The sequence below is a fragment of the Haliaeetus leucocephalus genome, unplaced genomic scaffold (assembly GCF_000737465.1).
Source record: "Haliaeetus leucocephalus isolate CR32 unplaced genomic scaffold, Haliaeetus_leucocephalus-4.0 Scaffold136, whole genome shotgun sequence".
Taxonomy (NCBI): Eukaryota; Metazoa; Chordata; class Aves; order Accipitriformes; family Accipitridae; genus Haliaeetus; species Haliaeetus leucocephalus.
In genome coordinates, this window is record NW_010972572.1 from 2,455,602 (window position 1) to 2,473,374 (window position 17,773).

The 17,773-nt window shown below is 49.1% G+C and overlaps 1 protein-coding gene across 4 annotated transcripts in view; it reads left to right on the forward strand.

Annotated features, from left to right (window-relative positions):
- Positions 1-17,773, forward strand: part of MTMR4 (myotubularin related protein 4) — a 58,379-nt gene that overhangs the window by 25,269 nt on the left and 15,337 nt on the right. The window contains exons 1-6 of one of the 4 annotated variants that reach the window (XM_010585929.1): positions 6,663-6,697; positions 7,167-7,260; positions 9,142-9,258; positions 9,946-10,028; positions 10,252-10,418; positions 11,850-11,946. In XM_010585929.1, the coding sequence (XP_010584231.1) occupies positions 7,192-7,260; positions 9,142-9,258; positions 9,946-10,028; positions 10,252-10,418; positions 11,850-11,946 (533 nt within the window). In that variant the 5' untranslated portion in view covers positions 6,663-6,697; positions 7,167-7,191. Of the gene's footprint in view, positions 1-6,607; positions 6,698-7,084; positions 7,261-9,141; positions 9,259-9,945; positions 10,029-10,251; positions 10,419-11,849; positions 11,947-17,773 lie in introns of those variants that run through there. The other 3 variants (XM_010585927.1, XM_010585926.1, XM_010585930.1) reach the window with 3 other exon arrangements.

The window sequence follows — 17,773 nt, forward strand, 5'->3', positions numbered from 1 at the left end:
TGACTGCTGGAGCCCCAGGCTGTTGGGCAGAGCTGCCCCAGTTTCCGTCAATTTGCTTCTGATGTCCTGGGAGTACCTTCCCAGGACAGTCACCTCCTCCTGCCAATTTTTCGGTCATTTTTCTCCAGCTGGAGGCAGATTAGGGCAGTCAGTGCAATGGATGTGCTACCGGGGACAGGGCTTCGGATTCAGATCTCTGCCATCCATGGCCATAGCCCCTTGCTTTGCCTCCTCTCCATCTGCAGGGTGATGCACCATGCTGTGGTGGTGAAAAGCCCACCCTTAATATGTAGGAAGGATGGAAGTGGTGCCCGCTGCCTAATGAAAGAGTATTTACAGTAATTTTAGTTGTGGTGCCAAAAAGAAAATGGAGGATAAAGATATGTCAGGGTTGGGAAGGGTATACCTGTACTCAGAAGTCTGAGTCCAGTATGCTGGCAGTGGCACCTCCCTGCAGTGGACTGAACCAGTTTTCCTCTTCTCACCCTTTGGCTGCTTGCTTCCACCTTTCTGCAAGTGTTAGACTCTGCCAGCACCTGTATTTCACAAGGGGTTTGGGTTCCTCAAGTGCATCTATGTGTCATTCAAGCTCTTTGAGGCACTTGCAGATCTTTGCTTGAGTGGATTGTAATTTTTGAAGGGGAGAGATTGAGCTGCAGACCTGCGAAGAGGAATCGGAGGTGGCCCGGCAGGGTGGGCATTAGCTGCTCTTTGGGACCACCCTTTCTCTGTCTTGCAGAAAGCTGAGCTAGCCGTTAACGAAAAGGTGCAGTTCAGGGTGTTGACTGGAGAGATTTCAGCATCACGGTGGCTGTCTGTGCTCCCAGTACGAATTCCCTGGGCACGTGGGACCAGATGGCAGCTCACCCCAATGCTGCAGGCTGGGCTTCTGGTGCATGCAGGCATGTCTCTGTAGGGAATATTGTCTCCCTTGGAGGCTGCAGGATGGCCCCTTGAGTGCCAGTCCTATCTTTGCCAAGCGCTGTGCTATCTCAGAGCCTCCAAATCCCTTCTGGGACCTGAAAGAGAGGTTGCAAGCTGTTTACCTGCAGTGTGCAAGCAGAGGCATATGGAGGGGTGGGAGGAGCGGCACAGGAGAGCACCACTCACAGCATGAACAGCATGCAGTGCTAGTGGGAGAAAAAAGGGTTAGGTACTGCCAACTGGCCTTAAGAATATGCTGTCCATGTTACAATCAGCTCCTCTCTTCCTCAGAGTACATGAAACCTTTAGAATTGTTGTGTTTGGGAGAAAATGAGGGAGGTTTCTCCCTCCCCCTGCATGAATGTGCATATGGACAACACTCAGAGGAGCCCAGTTATGTGAAAATAACCTTGTCTTCCTTGTTCAGTCTGGTGGTGGTTAATGATAATGGAGAAAATACCAGCTGTTCAGCTGGGGAAGCATCTAAGGTGGCATTTAGGAAATCCCTCTAGCTAAGCCAGCTGAACGAGGCTGTGAGCGCTCTGCGTTCCTGTTCCTGGCCACCCAGGCTGCCCGGCACCGGGCAGTCTCACTGCCGCTGCTCCTGTCCTCATCTTGTTGATTGGATGGAAATGGGAGCAGGTATTTTGTGAACTGTTGGAGGAGGAGGTGAAAGTGGCAGAGTTTGAATCAAGTTCCTCCTGAAACTGTGAGCCTCTGAGACGCTGCTGAACGCTCCAAGATGCAAGGTCTACTTCTGCTCTGCACCAGGCTCAGCTCTTGGGCAGAAGTTTCTAAGCCATGTGTGAGTCTTTTTCTAATGCTAGAAGTGCAAAAATATTTCAGTGAAAGCAGGAGATCTATTTGTGGATGTTCAGGTCAGCTTAGGTTGGAAATTCAAAGTAATCATCTGATGAGCAACGTTTTAACTCTGCGCAGCTGCAGCTTTGGGTTACAAAGGTCCTTCTGCAACTCGAGCTGGAAGCAGTCCCCATGCCAGGCCCTGAACTGAGCGCTGGTCCTAAGAATCTCACCGTGGGTCGGAGCAGATGTCTTACCTGCCTTGTCCATGGTTTTGTATGTTATAAATGCTGGTCAAGTGTTGTATGCACTTAATATGTTAAATAGCAATGTATGCTCTGACTCCACATAAAAGACTTCTGTGCTTCACCTGTTATTGACCGACATGCTTTGTTGCTTTTCTCCTCATATATGTCAGGAAAAAAAGTAATATTTGTTTTACAGTTTTTATAGCTACACTTTCTTTCCAGTACAAAAGGTTCCTTCCACCTTTTGCTGCTCTGGTTTCTTAGCAGACCTCTGGCATTCACCCCAGAGGAGAACCTGTGGGGAGCAGGACATCTCTCCTGCTGCTCAGATTTGGCCAAGACAAATCCGTAACCTCATCCATAACCCTCTGTCCTCGTTGCGTTGACTTTGTATGTAATGCAAATTGGTTTCAGTTTGTGGGTGCCAGGTGGAGTCGGGTGCCCCTGAGGCTGGGCAGTGCCTGACATTCGCCCACCATGCACCACCTAAATGGTGGAGCTGGATGGAGCCAAGGTGGTAATGATGGGATTTCATGGCTTATCTCCAGGCACGGTCTCATTTTCTTCTAGGGCTTTTATCCTGAATAGCGAAGCCTGTGTGACCGTGGCCTGTGGGGTAGTCCATGGTGTCTGTTTTCTCAGCAAGGGATTTGGCTGAACGGCTTTTTGCCTGGGCATTGCTGCCCTGCAGTGACAACGGGCAGCAGGCCTGGGTGTTGGAAAGCTGTCCCTTGGTCAAAGCAGCTCAGAATAATTAACCCTTCACGATTTTGTGGAGAAATGCCCAAATCTTTTATCTGACTTGAGAAAGACCTTTGGAGATGCTGTTGGTATTGCTAGGTAGAGCTGTCTGTGGTGTCTTTGGGACAACCACATTTAAGAGGAGCTTAATGGCTGCGGGCTGTGCTCTGTTTTGAAGGTCCAGGAGCAAAAAAAAAGCTGGTATGATTTGAGCAAAATAGTTGGCCCTGGGACTTGGAGGATTAATGAAGGGCTGGGTTTTAATTTTGCTTTTTAAGAAAGAGATTCTCACTCTGGCTGAGTGGTGGGAGGTGGAGGGCAGGGTGGCAGCTGATGATAGAAATGGAGATGGCATTGCCCAGGAGGCTGCTGTCCTCTGGCTTCTGGAACAGGCTCTGGCCTCGGGAGCTTGCTGTTTGCTTGTGGACTTGACGAACAACAGGTAGTAAAAGTCAGCTCCTGGGGGACTGGGGTGGGGAGCTGGGTGTTCAACCCACAGCGTTTCCTCCACCCGAGGCATTTCCCCAATGTCTGCAAGCATTGAAACCGGAGCTGGTGAAACTTCCCGCGGGAGCTAACCGTCCGAGCGGTCAGCGAGGGGAGTTGTGGCCCTGGGGAGCCTTGTCCGCACCAGGGACCAAGCCCCGGCGCACGGGTGCCGATGGGAGCCAGAGACGCCCCGCTACTCCCTGCGCACACGGGAGCTCCTGGGAAGCAGGACTTTTCAGCAGCGAGGAAGCGGCAGGGCCGCCCCTTTGTCCTCCTCTGCCTGCCCGGGCAGAGAGGACCGCGGGCGGATGGCAGGCGGAGGTTTGCAGCAGGAAACTCCCGGCTGAGCGTCCGAAAGCACCGGCCGGGGCGGAGGAGGGCTGGCGGCCGGGGCGGAGGAGGAGGGCTGGCGGCCGGGGCGCAAAGCCTCCTCGCCGCTATTGTTCCCGGGGCTCCCGGCCGCGCCATCAGCGCGGCACTGAGGCGTGTGCCGGCAGGGAGGAGCGCCGAGGGCCGGACTGCATCTCCCGGCAAGCCGCTCCGCCCGGCACCTCGGCGAGGAAGGGACGCCTCGCCGGCATCCGCCCGCCGGCGGGGTGCCGGCTCTGCGTATGGGGACGGGAGGGGGAGAGGAGGGGTGATCCCTCCGTCGGTCTCTCCATTTTCTGTCTCGCCTGTCAGGGAGACACTTAGATGGCAGAGTCGTGCTCGGCGGCCTTCGGAGGTAGGTGGAGTCTGGTCGTCCTCCGCCCTCCCTCCCTCCATTGTCAGCGGCAGCGAGCGGCGGCGGTGGCGGGCACCTGCTCCGGCCGCCGGCGGCAGGGATGCTCCCGCCCTTCGCGGCGGAGCGGGGAGGCTGCGGCAATCCCGGCGCGACGGTTTCGGAGCCGCTGCCGGCAGCAGCAGAGAGCCGGAGGAAGGAGATGCTGCTTGCGCGTGCCCGGCCCAGCTGCCGCCTCGGGAAGTGAACATGAGTCTGCCAGGCCGCGTCTCCTGCTCCATGCTCAACTGCTTTGTAAGTGCTGCTTTCCACCTCCACCCGCGGTCCTCCTCTCCTCCGTGCAAGTGGGGCTGTAAGACAGCTTCTCTCTCCGGCCCCCGTGCTGAGCCGGCTGTCCCAGATCAGGCCTGTCCTTGAAGCTGGGCTGCATGGGGATCCTCCTGCCCTGGATCTGCCAGGCCTGGTGTGCCGCTGGAAGGACGCCGTGGCCCCCCGTCGCTGCTGTGCTGCTGCCCTGCCTGGGCCCAAGGGCACAGCGGCGCCCGGCACCGCAGGTTCAGTCGGCCAGAAAGCCCTGGTGAGCGTTGCCGTGGCATGCAGGCTCCAGCCGGTCCTTGCCCGGAGCTGGAAAATTACCGTGTGAGAGCAGCTGACCCCAGGGGAGCTCTGCACTCTCGCCGTGGCTGCTGCGGCATGCGAGGCAGGGGTGTGCGAGACCCCCTCCTGTGCTGATGCCGCCAGGATGGCAGTGTAGTGGGAGGGGGACCTGAGCTCTGTGTCTTTTATGCCTTCCGGGAAGGGAGTTTTCTTGCTCAGAGGAGATCTGATGCCCCTTCGTGCAGAAGGCCCCCCCAGAAGGACTCATGGCCAAATGGGCTCTGAGGGCTTCAGGAGATGGCTGGCTTGTGAAGAGAGTGGGGTCCTGAGCCTTCCACCCTGCTGATACCCCAGGGCGGAGAGATCTGGGGAGATGCTTAGCCTCTCACCCATCCCGTGCTGCAGGCGAGGAGGAGCTCAAGGACACCCAGGCCAGTCGAGAGCTCAGGCTGCCCTGTTCCAGTTCCTGCTGCTCCCTGGGATTTCTTTGCAAGCGGCAAAGTGGCGATGGGAGAAGATCTCTGCTCCCCCGCTGCTGCACCGGCACACAGGCACACACCTTTCCTTTGTGTTCTCTTGGGATAGCGCCTCAGCATCAGAGCGAGCCGCTGGCAGAAGAGGCCCCCAAAGCCCCCATGGTCTCCAGTAACCAGTGGCTACTGGAGCAGGTGCTGTGCCCTGTGTCCCTCATAGCCTCACGCAGAGACCTGGTGAGTGGGTGAGGAGGGGCAGTGCCTTTGCCTCCAGCTGGGGTTGATGCCTAGTCTTATGCTAGCTACAAGCAGTGTGTGCACAGGTACCTCTGGACCCGGGGAGGAGGAGGGCTGTGTGGGGTCTGTCTGCCCCAGTCTGAGGTCCAGTGAGCGCTTCAGGCCAGGCTGTACCTGTGGGTGCTGAGGCTTGAGCAGCTGTCAGCAACATAAGAGGATTCAGCATCATATTAAATATAACCGAGCCCAAACGGTGGGGTTCTTGTGTCTTCAGATTTGAAATTTGGGGTTCTGGCTTGGGTGACGTACCCAGAAAGATATTTCATTTTACAGTATTATTTAATACTTACAAAACAGACTATTTCCTAATAAATGGTGAAGCCTAGAGGAGCTATAGTTTGAGAGCAAGAGGCATTCTGAAGAAAACATTCCCACACCAAATACATGCGGAATTAACACCATCCGGGGCTCCCAGCAGTTAGCATCCTCAGCTGAGTGTCTAGATGCTGCTTGTTTGCACAGCAAGCCGGTGGTTCGACAGTGTGGGGTGAGGGTTGGTGAAAATTGGGACAGAGATTTCATGAGTGACTGAAGATTCACAGGGCCCAAACTGAGACACTCTCTCTACTTTTCCGAGGAAGGCATGTCCAGGCTCTGTCTGTCCTCTGAGACCACTTCTCTGAGGCCTCCATGGGCTTTCCAGGGTGTCCATCTGAGCAGGTTAGACATGGTCAGCTGCCCTGAGGATGAACACCCTCCTTGGGTGCTGTCACCAGTCAGTAACACATGTTGTGAATTGGGTGCACTTAGATACAGTTGTTATAGGGTTACGTTTCACACTTGCATATTCTCCTCAAAAAGCATCAGGCTCTTCCCAGATTTCTTTGGACTAAGAGTGAAAAGGAAAACTCCCAAAAGAAAGCAATCCTTATGAACATAAGAGGAGGAAGAGTAGGTCAGAGCTGCACTGTAGATGGAAACTCTGTGTTACGGTGTTTCTGCTGTGGTGCCACAGTGAAGGTGACGGGGTAACATTTGACGTGACAAATTACTGTCACATCAGTCCAAGATCCGGTGCGTGGTCGAGGTGTATCTGCTTGGCTTTCCAAATACCACATGGTTGGAAGAGGTGGGACTCGGAGACCTGCTTCTAGTCTTCCGCTGTGCTGTGGGTATTCTGCAACAGCCAGAGGAACTGCTGGGGTCCTGCAATGCAGAGAGTATGGTCTGGAGGCAGAAGAGGCATTTCCTTGCACAGGTCCAGGGGATCCCCAAGGTACTGGGGTGCCAAGAGTATCCAGCAGCTTCAATTTTTGGCTTTTCATAACACCTGCTGGCTGGGGCCTGTCTCAATGTGTGTTTTGTTTGCAATGCAGGGTGAGGAGGGCCCTCCCAGTTTGGAGTATATCCAGGCCAAGGACTTGTTCCCCCCGAAAGAGCTTGTAAAGGAGGAAGAGTCATTGCAGGTAAGGAAGTAAGAAAACCGAAACAGCTTTGGGATGTGGCAGGCTCAACTCTGGTAGCGTGAAACCTGAGAGCAGTTCTCCAGCCCAGGACGTGTTCTGGAGGCCACGGCCTGGGCGGTGCTGTAGGTCACATTTGGACCAGTGGGTCCTTCTGCCTGCGTGGAGGCTGCTGACGGCAGTTCTGTATGCCCTGGCCCTGCCTTCCCAGCCCTGCCAAGACAGTGCAATTTGTACAGCATCGCATATGCCGCTTGATGCAATACAGAGCCGTCCTGGGTATTCCCTGTCCTCCGCCTGTGCTGACAGTGAGAAATCGTGATGCTGCCTGCGTAGCTCTCTGCAGCAGGTAGATGCTCTCCGGGGCAGGTCGAACATCAGGGCTAGGCTGTGCTCTGTGTAGGCATAGCATGCAATTGCAATGGCTGATCTGGCCCTAATACATGTTGCTCCTGGCGTTTTCCTGCTGCAGAGCTGTTGGAAAGAGAAACCTCCGTATGGTGCCAGCCTCCTGCTGCAAAAGGCCCTTGAAAGAGACCCGGGTACTGTTGCTGCTGTGCAGCAAGGTTGGTATTCTGAACGGTGGCAGCCAAAGGCTCCGGGTGTTTGTTGCTTCCTTTAACATAGTCCACTGCCACCTTGTCCCAGTGCTTGTCAGCCTCCCACTATGGCTGGAGCCAGGCTCAGGTTGTATGTTCTCACTGCTGCTGCAGTATTTGAGTTTGCTCTGTGATTGGCATCATCTTGGTAAATAGTGCTGATAAAAGCAAGGACTGAAATGTGGCAACAGGTGGATTGACTTGATGGAACAAACATGGGCTGAGGAGTTGCACGGGGTCAAGGCTGCAGGTCTGTGGCCTGTGGGAGGTGAAGCTGCTGAGATGACTCTGAGCTGAGACTACCTGGAGAAGAGCAGAATCTGCTTTAGTCTTCTGTGTGGAGGACCATAAAGTTCATCCCTCCCAAAGGGTAATTTGCCTTTGGTAAATTGTTATTCTCTTAATGTAAAGTGAAGTCTAAAAGGACAGAACCATCTTGATTACAAGCTGTATTCAGGCACCTGTCAGTTTATTCCAGGATTTCCCTCTGTCAGTTCTTGCAGTTTTATCATCCCATTTCTGATCTGTCTCCCTTCTGTTTAAAAGAGCCACGTAAGCAGAAGAAACACATGCCAACTAAAACCAGCTCTGACAAGCATGCATAAATAAACTGCAGAAATAAAGAGTATATTCTCTTAATGTCAAATAAGTAACATTTTTCGAGAGTATTCAGACGTGCCAGTCTAAGGCTATTATTTTTGTACAAGTAACTTAAGGGAGAAGTTGTTAGTACAATTGTCACTTGCACATGAAGTCTGAAATACAGGAAATTCAATTTTTAAGCAGCATATATATACCCAAGCCATAGAAACAACTTAGAAGTAAAGGCAAGGTGGTCTGACTGGTACTAATTACAGTCTAATGAATTCTTTCATCAGATGCCCTGCCTGCCAAGTAAAGGGCTCTGGCTGAAATGACAAATCTTCATGATTTTTTTGCATAACTGGCTACCAACATCACCTGGTGTAGGTGGCATTCAGGGAACAATGAGGAGTCTACTTAGCTAAGGACAAAGGGGCCTGGTGAATTTTAGGCTTTTTTTTTTTAAATACAAGCAAAGTAAAGTCAAACTTGGCCATCTGCCAGGATCCCCTGTTTTAAAAATAGCTATGCCATGTCTAGGCTGATAGGGAAAAACAGAAAGACACTTGATTATCTGGATTTTTTTTTTTATTTTTAAATTCTAATACAGGTAACTTTAATGACGTTTCCTCAGTCATACACAGAGGTTCCCTCAGAGCCTTGTTAGCAGAAATTGAGCAAAACTTTGATTCATTTGTTTACCTGGATTGGTACCAGTGAGTCTCATAGTGCTGCTAAGAGCCCCTTTCATTTACATGACACAGCAGGATCAGGTATGCGACGCTGCCTTGGGGCAGAGGACTCCGATCCTATCAGGCTCTGCCTGGAGCTGTGCAGAGCACTCCCCAACTCATGTCTGAGCTGTGCCCGAGGTGTGTCCTTTATCACGCCACTTGTGCCAGGGCTGCGTTTACCCTCTCTGAAAAGCAGGGACCATAAATCCCTCTGCCCCCATGCAATACCCTTGCTGCCAGATACCTACAGTTGGTGTACATAGCGTTTGTGGTCACACCTCCCCTCCGCAAATAATTATCCGTCAGGAGGTGCTCAGTGGCTCCTTGGAAGAAGATCCATCTTATGGGGCTGGGCAGCGGGTACCAGTGCTGTTTCGTGCTGTTGTCTGTTCTCAGTGCATGAAGAGCACGTTGCTGTGAATGATTTCCCGCAGGAGATGCACTGTGAAGGCAGTAGGAGAGGTAGCTCTTAGCATTTATGGTATGCAAAGTACTCTGCATGTGTCTTGAATTAGTGGTGTCTCCCTTCCAGGTCCCATTCACTGTGTTGCAGGGCGAGGGCGTAGAGTATCTTGGCCATGCAAACGATGCTGTGATCGCCATCTCCAACTACCGGCTTCATATCAAATTCAAGGATTCTGTGATCAATGTAAGTCTGGATCTGCCTGTTCCTGCTGCCTGAATCATAATCTCTCGCAGTATTTCGGGGAGGGGGGAACGGGGGCATAAGCCATTTCTGTGGTCTGTGACATGGGAACTGTGCCTCTTGAAGGATGCCAAGCCTGATGCTGTCTCTACTGCTAGTCATGCAGTTGCTGTTTTGCTCCTGCATTGTGGTGTGTGGATGGGGTTTTATTTTGGATAATTAGGTCTTTCCTGTGCTGTTCTCTTTAAATTCAAGCATTGAACTTGGTAGTTTTAAGACTGTTAAGGTTTCTTGCAGGCCAGTTTTAATGAGGCTTTTCCTACCTGGAGACCAGCAACTGAGAGTCAGACAGTGGGAGCCTGAGGCTCTCTCGCTGTCTTGACTTGCCATCTTTTATTGCAGCTTTTGTCTGCCTGTTACCTGTGCTTGTCTGGATGCGATTTAGTCAGTAACTGGCCCCAGGTGGGAGACTACCCAGGGACAGAATAGAAATTGGAATAGTAATTGTTGAAGGAGGCTCTATGCTGAGTCATGAAGCTTCATAAACCTTGCAGTGGGTTTGCAGTTTGAACTAGAAACTCGTGGTTGTTGATAGAGCCGTGACTGTGTGTGATGGGCCTGCGGGCAAAGCTGCTATGTCTGCTATGTGATGTGGTATGTCTTGTCATGCCCTACATCTGTCCCTCACAGGTGCCTTTGAGGATGATGGAAAGTGTGGAGTGTCGGGATATGTTCCAGCTTCACATCGTCTGCAAGGACTCCAAAGTGATCAGGTATCCGTTTTATTGCTGTTGTAGATGCCACTGCAGGCCAGTTGCCATGATCTGCTCTGGTGCCTCCCTCTGTGCTGCCGTTGGAATTGAGCTGTTCATGGCCAAGGTTACTAAGACTTGGTACTTTGTTCCTTTTCCTGGTTAAGTGGAGCAGAGCTCCCTATCCGTGTGTCTTGGCTGGATGAACATACCCACTGAGGATGATTTACATTTGGGTTTGCAGGTGCCATTTCTCCACCTTTAAGCAGTGCCAGGAGTGGCTAAAGAGGCTAACTCGAGCCATTGCCCGGCCTGCTAAGCCTGAGGACCTCTTTGCATTTGCCTACCATGCGTGGTGCTTAGGAGTCTGTGTTGATGAGGAGGATCAACATGCACATCTCTGCCGTCCAGGTAAGCTCCTGGCGTGTCCCCTTCCTGCTCTTTTGTCCAGAAGCACTGCAATGCCATTTGAACTGTTGTTCATAAACTGATGTCTGGCTATATGTCTTAAGCTCTGCTGTATCCATAGCCTAAGTTCATCTTGCTAAGGAGTATCCTGTACCTGGCCTAGAGGTCCAGCTGGATGGCCAGGTGTGGCTGGATAACAAGCACAGTAAAAGGAATAATAGTAATAAGCACAGTAAGGAGCATTGTGAGCCAGCAACACATAAGCAGCTTTTCCCTTTCTCCTTGTGAATGGAGAAGACATCACATACTTTAGTACTCTCATCATGATGACAGAGAGCTCAAGCAGCCTTGTCCCTGGATAGTAAACATCATCAGCTTTGAGGCGGCATAATTAATATGAGTTCATTTGCATCTCTCCTCCAACACCTCAGAATACCGTGGCATTCCTGGGATCACATCTGTGGAGATGCCTGCTTCATCCTTAACACAGGCACAAATAGAATCTTTGAATCCATGAAGAGAAAACCAGAGCTGTGATGGTGCCCTCGTGTGGATTGGGAGTTTCCCGTCTCTGGGATCACAAAGTTCACTTGCAGTTGCTTTGTCTTTAAACAGCTTCATCCTGAGTAAGGGGGGATTAAAATGAGTGACAAACCTGGCTTTAGACTTAAAAATGTGCTGCTACGAGAGAAGCAGTAGCCTGAATGAAATGTTCAAACACAGGTTGGGATTGAGGGATGGGCTTGAATAGTATAGCTGAAAGAGATATCAGAAAGAGGCTGATAGAGAAAAAGTATACTATGTGTTCTTACCACGTCCCAAACACCAGCAACTGGGAGATATTTGCTGTCTTTTCCTTTAGAGAAAGTATTATTCTGTAGTATAAATAAACTTACCTGTGGAAATTGTTGCTGCAGGATATGAATGAGGTGAAGAGCTTTGCAGTATTTATTTATTAACAACATTTGACACTCGAGCAACAAAGACATCCAGGATTTGTAAGGCGAGACTAAAACATAAGAGAGCAAACCCTGAGTCAGCCTCTGAGAGAGCAGTCTGGAAGAAGAAACTGCCTGGGGTGGGTGCTCAGTACTCCTCTGCCGTGGGGTTCCTGACATCCACTTTGGAAGCCATCTCTGTCAGAAGGGCAAAAGTGGATTAAATTAACCCCCCACAGTCCCACACTGATGTGAGAAGGCTGTTTCCATGCCACTCAGTGCCTTGAGACTGAGAAGTGATCTGACTTAACAAAATAAGCAGAGGAATCCCTGTGAGGGACAACTCTTTTTGGCTCCGGAGCAAGATCCCTGCCATCCAGCTGTCCTGTAGTTTTTCTCCAGCCTATGATAGTTGCTATGGAGCTGCCACTAACAAGTTTAGATTTCATCAGTTCTGTGTAGCTGACAGTAAGTACCCTGTGCCCTGTTCTTCTAGGAGACCATGTGAGATACCGATTTGAGATGGAGCTGGTGAGGATGGGCTTTGACTTGCAGAACGTCTGGCGCGTTTCTGACATCAACAACAATTACAAGTAAGTATTTCACCACCAGGCTCTCCCCATTCTCCTCTTTCCTTACCTTCTTCCCTTTGCAATGCCTGTGCAGAGCAGTGGGTGAGTCAGACTCCAGCTAATCCTCCTTCCTGGCCTTGATAACCCTCAGGCAGATCAGCATATGAGCCAGATCCCCTTTCTTTCTGCCTTTCACATTGTGAAATTGAAGAAGGAATACAGCCCAAATATCAGAGCTAGCAGCCACTGTAGATGCTGACTCAGGTAGTTTATAATGTGGTGGCCATAATTCATCCTTGAAGACATTTGGGAGTCTCAGAGGAACTGTCCATCGTAGGGTTGCCTTTCTGGTCAGTCATTCTCTCTAAAATGCTTGCGCTGTTTGAAATGAAAATCACAAAGTTTTCATGAAGTCGGGCAGCTATTCAGAGAGTTTACTATTTCAGCACACACAGTTTTCATTAAGTCGGGCAGCTATTGAGAAACTGGGGGCGAGCCAGTGGAGGGCTGTCAGGATGCTCAGAAGTCGGCAATGAGCAAGGCTTGTTCAGTCTGGTGCAGAAGAGGCTAAAGGGTGACCTACTTGCAGCCTACAGCTGCTGGAAGGGGATTTACAAAGGTGATGGAGTGAAACTCTTCTGACAGTGGCAGACAGCTGAACCAGAGGCAACAGCCACAAGGTGCAGCTTGGGAGGTTCAGACTGGACATGGGAGGAAGAAAAATCATTTCCCAGGATTGTGGTGCTGTGCTGGAGCAGATCCTCAGAGAGGTGGGGGTTCTCCATCATGACAGCGTTTCAACTCTCAGATGATCTAGTGTTGGAGGTGGTCCCCTGTGAGCAGGAGGTTAGAGTGGAGGTCTCTAGAAGGTCTTTCCCACCAGCATGTCGGTGATTCCAGCCTGCCTTCTGCTCCTAGAGAAGAGCAGAGGAGCTCTTGGAGAAGCGCTGCTGCATTCTTTGCAGCAGGTGTCATTAAGCCAACAGGATTTTATTAAGCTTTGATGGACATATTCATTTCTGCGTTCCCTATAATCCTTTTCTTGAAACAACTGGTAACCCTCAGTCTTTTCCCTAAGTCTCAGCCAGTAAAGGCATCCCGAACACCTATATATCAGACAGTTCGAGGTCACTGGTTTCTTGTAGAGACCATGAGGACCCTCAGGCATGCTGGCCTGGGGAAATCCCGGTGGAGTTTTGCAGTTTACTGCCTGTTCTTTTCTCTCTTTCTCAAGAATTCAGACAGTAATCACTAGATTTGGGGGTTGATTTACAGTTTCTACTTAGCCCTTCTGACCGCATCGTTGCTTTTGAACTGTTAACATGACTTTGATGGCATTTACGCAGTTTCTCCAAGGATGTAAAATAAAAATCGTTTTCCTGAACTGCTCAGTTTTGGAGTGCACAACCTGTAGGTGCCTGCCCTAGGTAGCATCTCTGTATGTCTTTGAGAGCAGTCAGGCTTTCTCCGCTGCTAGATTTTGGGATGTAGTTCCCTCTGACTATTTCAGAAAGTTCAGCTTAGGTAGACCATCCGTGGTTCACTTCCTGGCCAGTGATACACAGCAATTAGCCAACTTCTCTAAAGGCAGATGTTTTATTTCCAACCAAACCAGGGAAGAAAGAACTTGAAACAAACCTCAGCAAGCTGGATACAGGCCTGGGTTTGGTTTCCTCCATCTGCTGAGTTCCCACCTGGGGATCCTGGCAGGTCACAGCTTCTTGCAGACATCCCAAGATCTCAAAGGTGGTGTAATTTGCTTGTGCAACTCAGAAACCAGTTCTCTCTTGCTGCTTCAGAGAGTGTGTCTTTAAATCCTGCCCTGGCTTTTGATCATTACCACCTGCCTCTATTCACAGGAATCGGGTTACTTTTTAACTGTTTATAGTCCTTTTATCTTTTATTTCCCAGCATTGGCAAAACAGTGTTGTTAGAGACAGGATACTCCAAGGTAATGGCTTTGTTCATTGTCTTTCAAGTCTGTTGCGAGATGTCCTTATCTGGAAACTATTATCTTCTTCCTGGCGACAGCCATCATAAAATTAGAGCAATACAAGCATATAATAACCACTCCTTCAGTCTTGATAATAGTATACTATTTCAGCACACGATAATGAAATTATTCCATGATCTGTCCCTGGCTCTCACATCTTCAGTGATCTGTATAACCAGAGAAATGAACGTATTCTGGCATTCCCCATCTGGTGCACCCATGCTGCCCAAGGTAGGAGTTGTTTCATATCAGCCTTAATGCTGGTAGATTTGGTGCACACATAGTTCCTTCAAAAAGGAAAAAAACATTCACCTTTCCTTCAGTGTTGATGCTTGTTTTCAGCTTTGATCTTTTTACAGTTGTGGGTTTGTTTATTTTTGACTTTGAGGAAAAAGCTGTCTGGAGTTCTGTGTTACTGGTTTAGGCAGCTGATGTTTCCTGCTTGTTTCTGTGGGTGCTTTTAATTCATATTTTGTCTTATTTTGTTACAATTCTCTACCAATTTTAGTACCATACTTTGCTTTTATGGGAAAAGTGATAGTGTTCTTGCTTGTATTTGCCATATGAATGTGTAGACAATAAGTCTATGAGGACTGTTAGCGATAAAGCATGTGTGTTTGCATTCTGTGAAGGGAGGTCTCTCTCACTGGACTGGCTGTTACCTTTGTGGTAAGAAGATGCTTTGTCAGTCCTTGTCCATAGGTGTGGTTTGTGCCAATTTATACGTTTGTGTTGTTACAGCCACCTTTTTCTGGGATCAAACCTCACAGTTTCAAAAATGTTTCCTTCAGTGTCCTGGGTCAGCGTGGCCCCAGGGGTGTTTCAGGCCACCCCTCCGTGCCCTGCATCACTTCACTGTTCATCTCTTTCTCATGGGACACGTGAGCATATTGCACAACACTGGGACAAGCATGGTTCCCCCTAGGACTCCCTTTGTTGTGAAAAATGACCACTGAAGTTCTGTACTATTTCTTATCTTTTCAAGAGTTACTGTTTCATAAGAGGAGCTTCCTTCAAGTCTATGGTGAGCGACCTGTAAAACAAACAAACAAAAAATTCAAGGAAACCTTTCTGAAAATCCAAATCCAGTCAGCCACGTGAGCTGTATCTGCTCGTACAGTGATGTTTCCAGCAAACTCTACATAGATGATGCGCAACCTCCCTCCACAGAAACTGTGTTGACTCTTCCCAAGTGCACGGTATTTACCCTTGTACCAACTGTGACAGTCAGTTGCTTTGTACAGAAGTCAGACTCCAGTGGTTTCCCACATTTGCCCCAGAGACCTTTTTACAAAACTGATACAGTGTTTGCCACCTTTCACTCCTCTGGCACCCAAGCCAAGGTAAGCAACAGCTTACACATCTCGGTTAATCGTTCACCTGGTACGCGTTTGGGTTGCTGTAGAAGTGTTGAGCATTATCTAGTCCTGGTGATTAGCCACTCCTCGTTCCTAGCAGATTGTTCTAAAACTTCCCCTGCAGAAGTTTTCGCATTAATGTCTTCTTGTTCCTTGTCCCTTATAAGACAGGGTTAGGTCTGGCAGCTTCTTTGTGGGCTCCTCTGCTGAACACCAGCGCAAATAGTTTTGATTTTCTGCTGTGATCTTGCTGATCTATTAGACCTTCAGTTTCAGTAGCAGGCTGATACCTCCAAGGTGTTTGAAAAATGTCTTCAGAGTTTTAATCTTTTAACAGGTCATTTCTCAAAAACTCCATGACATGTCTCATTTTTACTGTTTTTTAAATTCAGGAGCACATTTGGCTTCTCATGTCCTTTGGAAATATTTCCCCTCTTTGAAGGATGTCCTTTTGTTTCTGAAATACTACTTTTGTTCACTGTTTAACTCTGCCAACTCTTCTGATCTTTTTGATGCATTTTATATTACCATTGAGTAGCATGTTTAAATAACCATCATATCATCTGCAAGCTTCCCCCTGCCTTTTCTGAAACTCATTGTTACTGGCATGGGAAGCTTATCCCATCTAAAAATATTGCTGAATTCTACTGTGTGATGAATACTGTAACAAAGTGATTTTTCCGTTATTCTATTTTGGAGCAGTTCAGGACCAAGGGAAGAGTTATGTACTTTTGTATTATTTGGCTGGTAGCAGCAAGAAGCAGCTGATCGCATCTAAAAATGTCGCCTTTGTCTCATGCATTATCGTGATGCTTATGCATTTTATATGGAAGCAACACAAGTCTCCCATGGCAATTTCTGCCCTTACAGCCTTTCTGCTTCTCTTCCAGACTCTCGTGGATGTTGTTACAGTTGCTCCAGTGGTTGGTAGCGTAGCCTCAATGCTATCCTGTCTTTCTTTAGGCTTGGGATTTGAATCCATGCACGTTCTGCATTGCTTGTGGATGCTGATAACTCTTAGCCTCACACTTTTACCTTCACATTTTCCTGGAACATACCACACTTTTTTCACTAGCACAATCTATTTTGGTCTTCCTACAAAGCTTGTACTCTGAAATTTAGGGTACCACTAATAATCTTCCTTGTATCAAGTTTGTAAGATGCCATTAAGCCAACATACTTATTTATCCTGGCTTTTCAGTTGCTCTATTTTTTGGAATTCTAGCCTAGAAGCACAGGTCTGTTTGTCTTGACCTCATTGCCTGTTTTTATGTGCCATGCTTAAATTTGGATTAACTTCTTGAGGCTGTCCTGTTTCCTACATGAATTTTACTGAATTCTCTCTTACTGTTTTCCTAACGCTGCAGAATTTTAGTGACTTAACTCTTAGAAGATATGCTCCTGAACCCCTCCTGTGCTGACTCTCCCCAATTTTTAGTTTAAGACATCTCCCATAATGTTTCCTCTGAAGTGCCAGGGAACTGATTCTGTTTTCATTTTGATGAAGCCCATTCTTGTATAGACTTAGCTATTGCAAAATTTTCTCCAGATCTTAACAGGTGCTAACCCTCTTCCACATACCTTTATTCTCAGTCACACTTCAATGCTTCTCTAATTTCCTCACCAACTTTACACATGGAATCTGAGGCGTTTCAGAGATGTCCAAACCTAGACATCCTACCACAGACATCCTGGTCTTCAGCTTCTTACCTAACAGCTTTAATTTTGCTTCCTGGATTCCTCTTCCTCACCCTCTTGTTTTTATCCTGTAAAGCAATCTTGCTTTCTGCCTGGGGCTTTCTGAGAAGCTGTCTAGACACTGTGTGAAGTGCCATCTTCTAACATGGCAGGCAGTTCCTTGCTAGCATCACAAACTAAATGTTACCAAGTGCTGTATTGTGCCTATTGCCATCAGCTGGGATAGCTTGGACTCAGGGGAACACCGGGCCACCCTCTGGAGCTTACCAGCTGGATAGTTTCACCCCCCTCAGTTTGCTTCCCATCTGCCCTGAAACATTCCTTCTAAATGATGTGGGTTATAGCCTGGAGTTAGAGCTGCTCTTTGATGTCCCTTGCCATGTACGGCTTTGTCTGCCTGGGCTGCTGGAGCTCAGCTGGTCCGGCATCCAGGCAGTGCTTTGTCTCTGCAGCCTGCGACCTGCCCTGCATGCAGCAGATGCTGTGAGCTGCAGGGACAGGAAGCTGCAGGGGTAGTAGCTGCAGTAACCAGGAAGCCCCTGCGCTCCTGAATTTTTATGTGTGCACTGTTTGGCTGCCTCCCTCTTTCCCTTGGCTCCCCTCTTGCCCTGCTGTTAATATACCTGCAGTTGGGTTTTTAACATTTTTCTTGGGACTTAAGCATTCACAATCTCATTGCCTCTTCCCATCCTCCCCACTAACTGAATTTCCATTTCAGCTGAACTGCTTTGTACTTAGATTCATTCAGATGTGGGGCTCCTCTGGTACTGTAGCTCTGCTCGTTGAAGAGTTGGGTGCT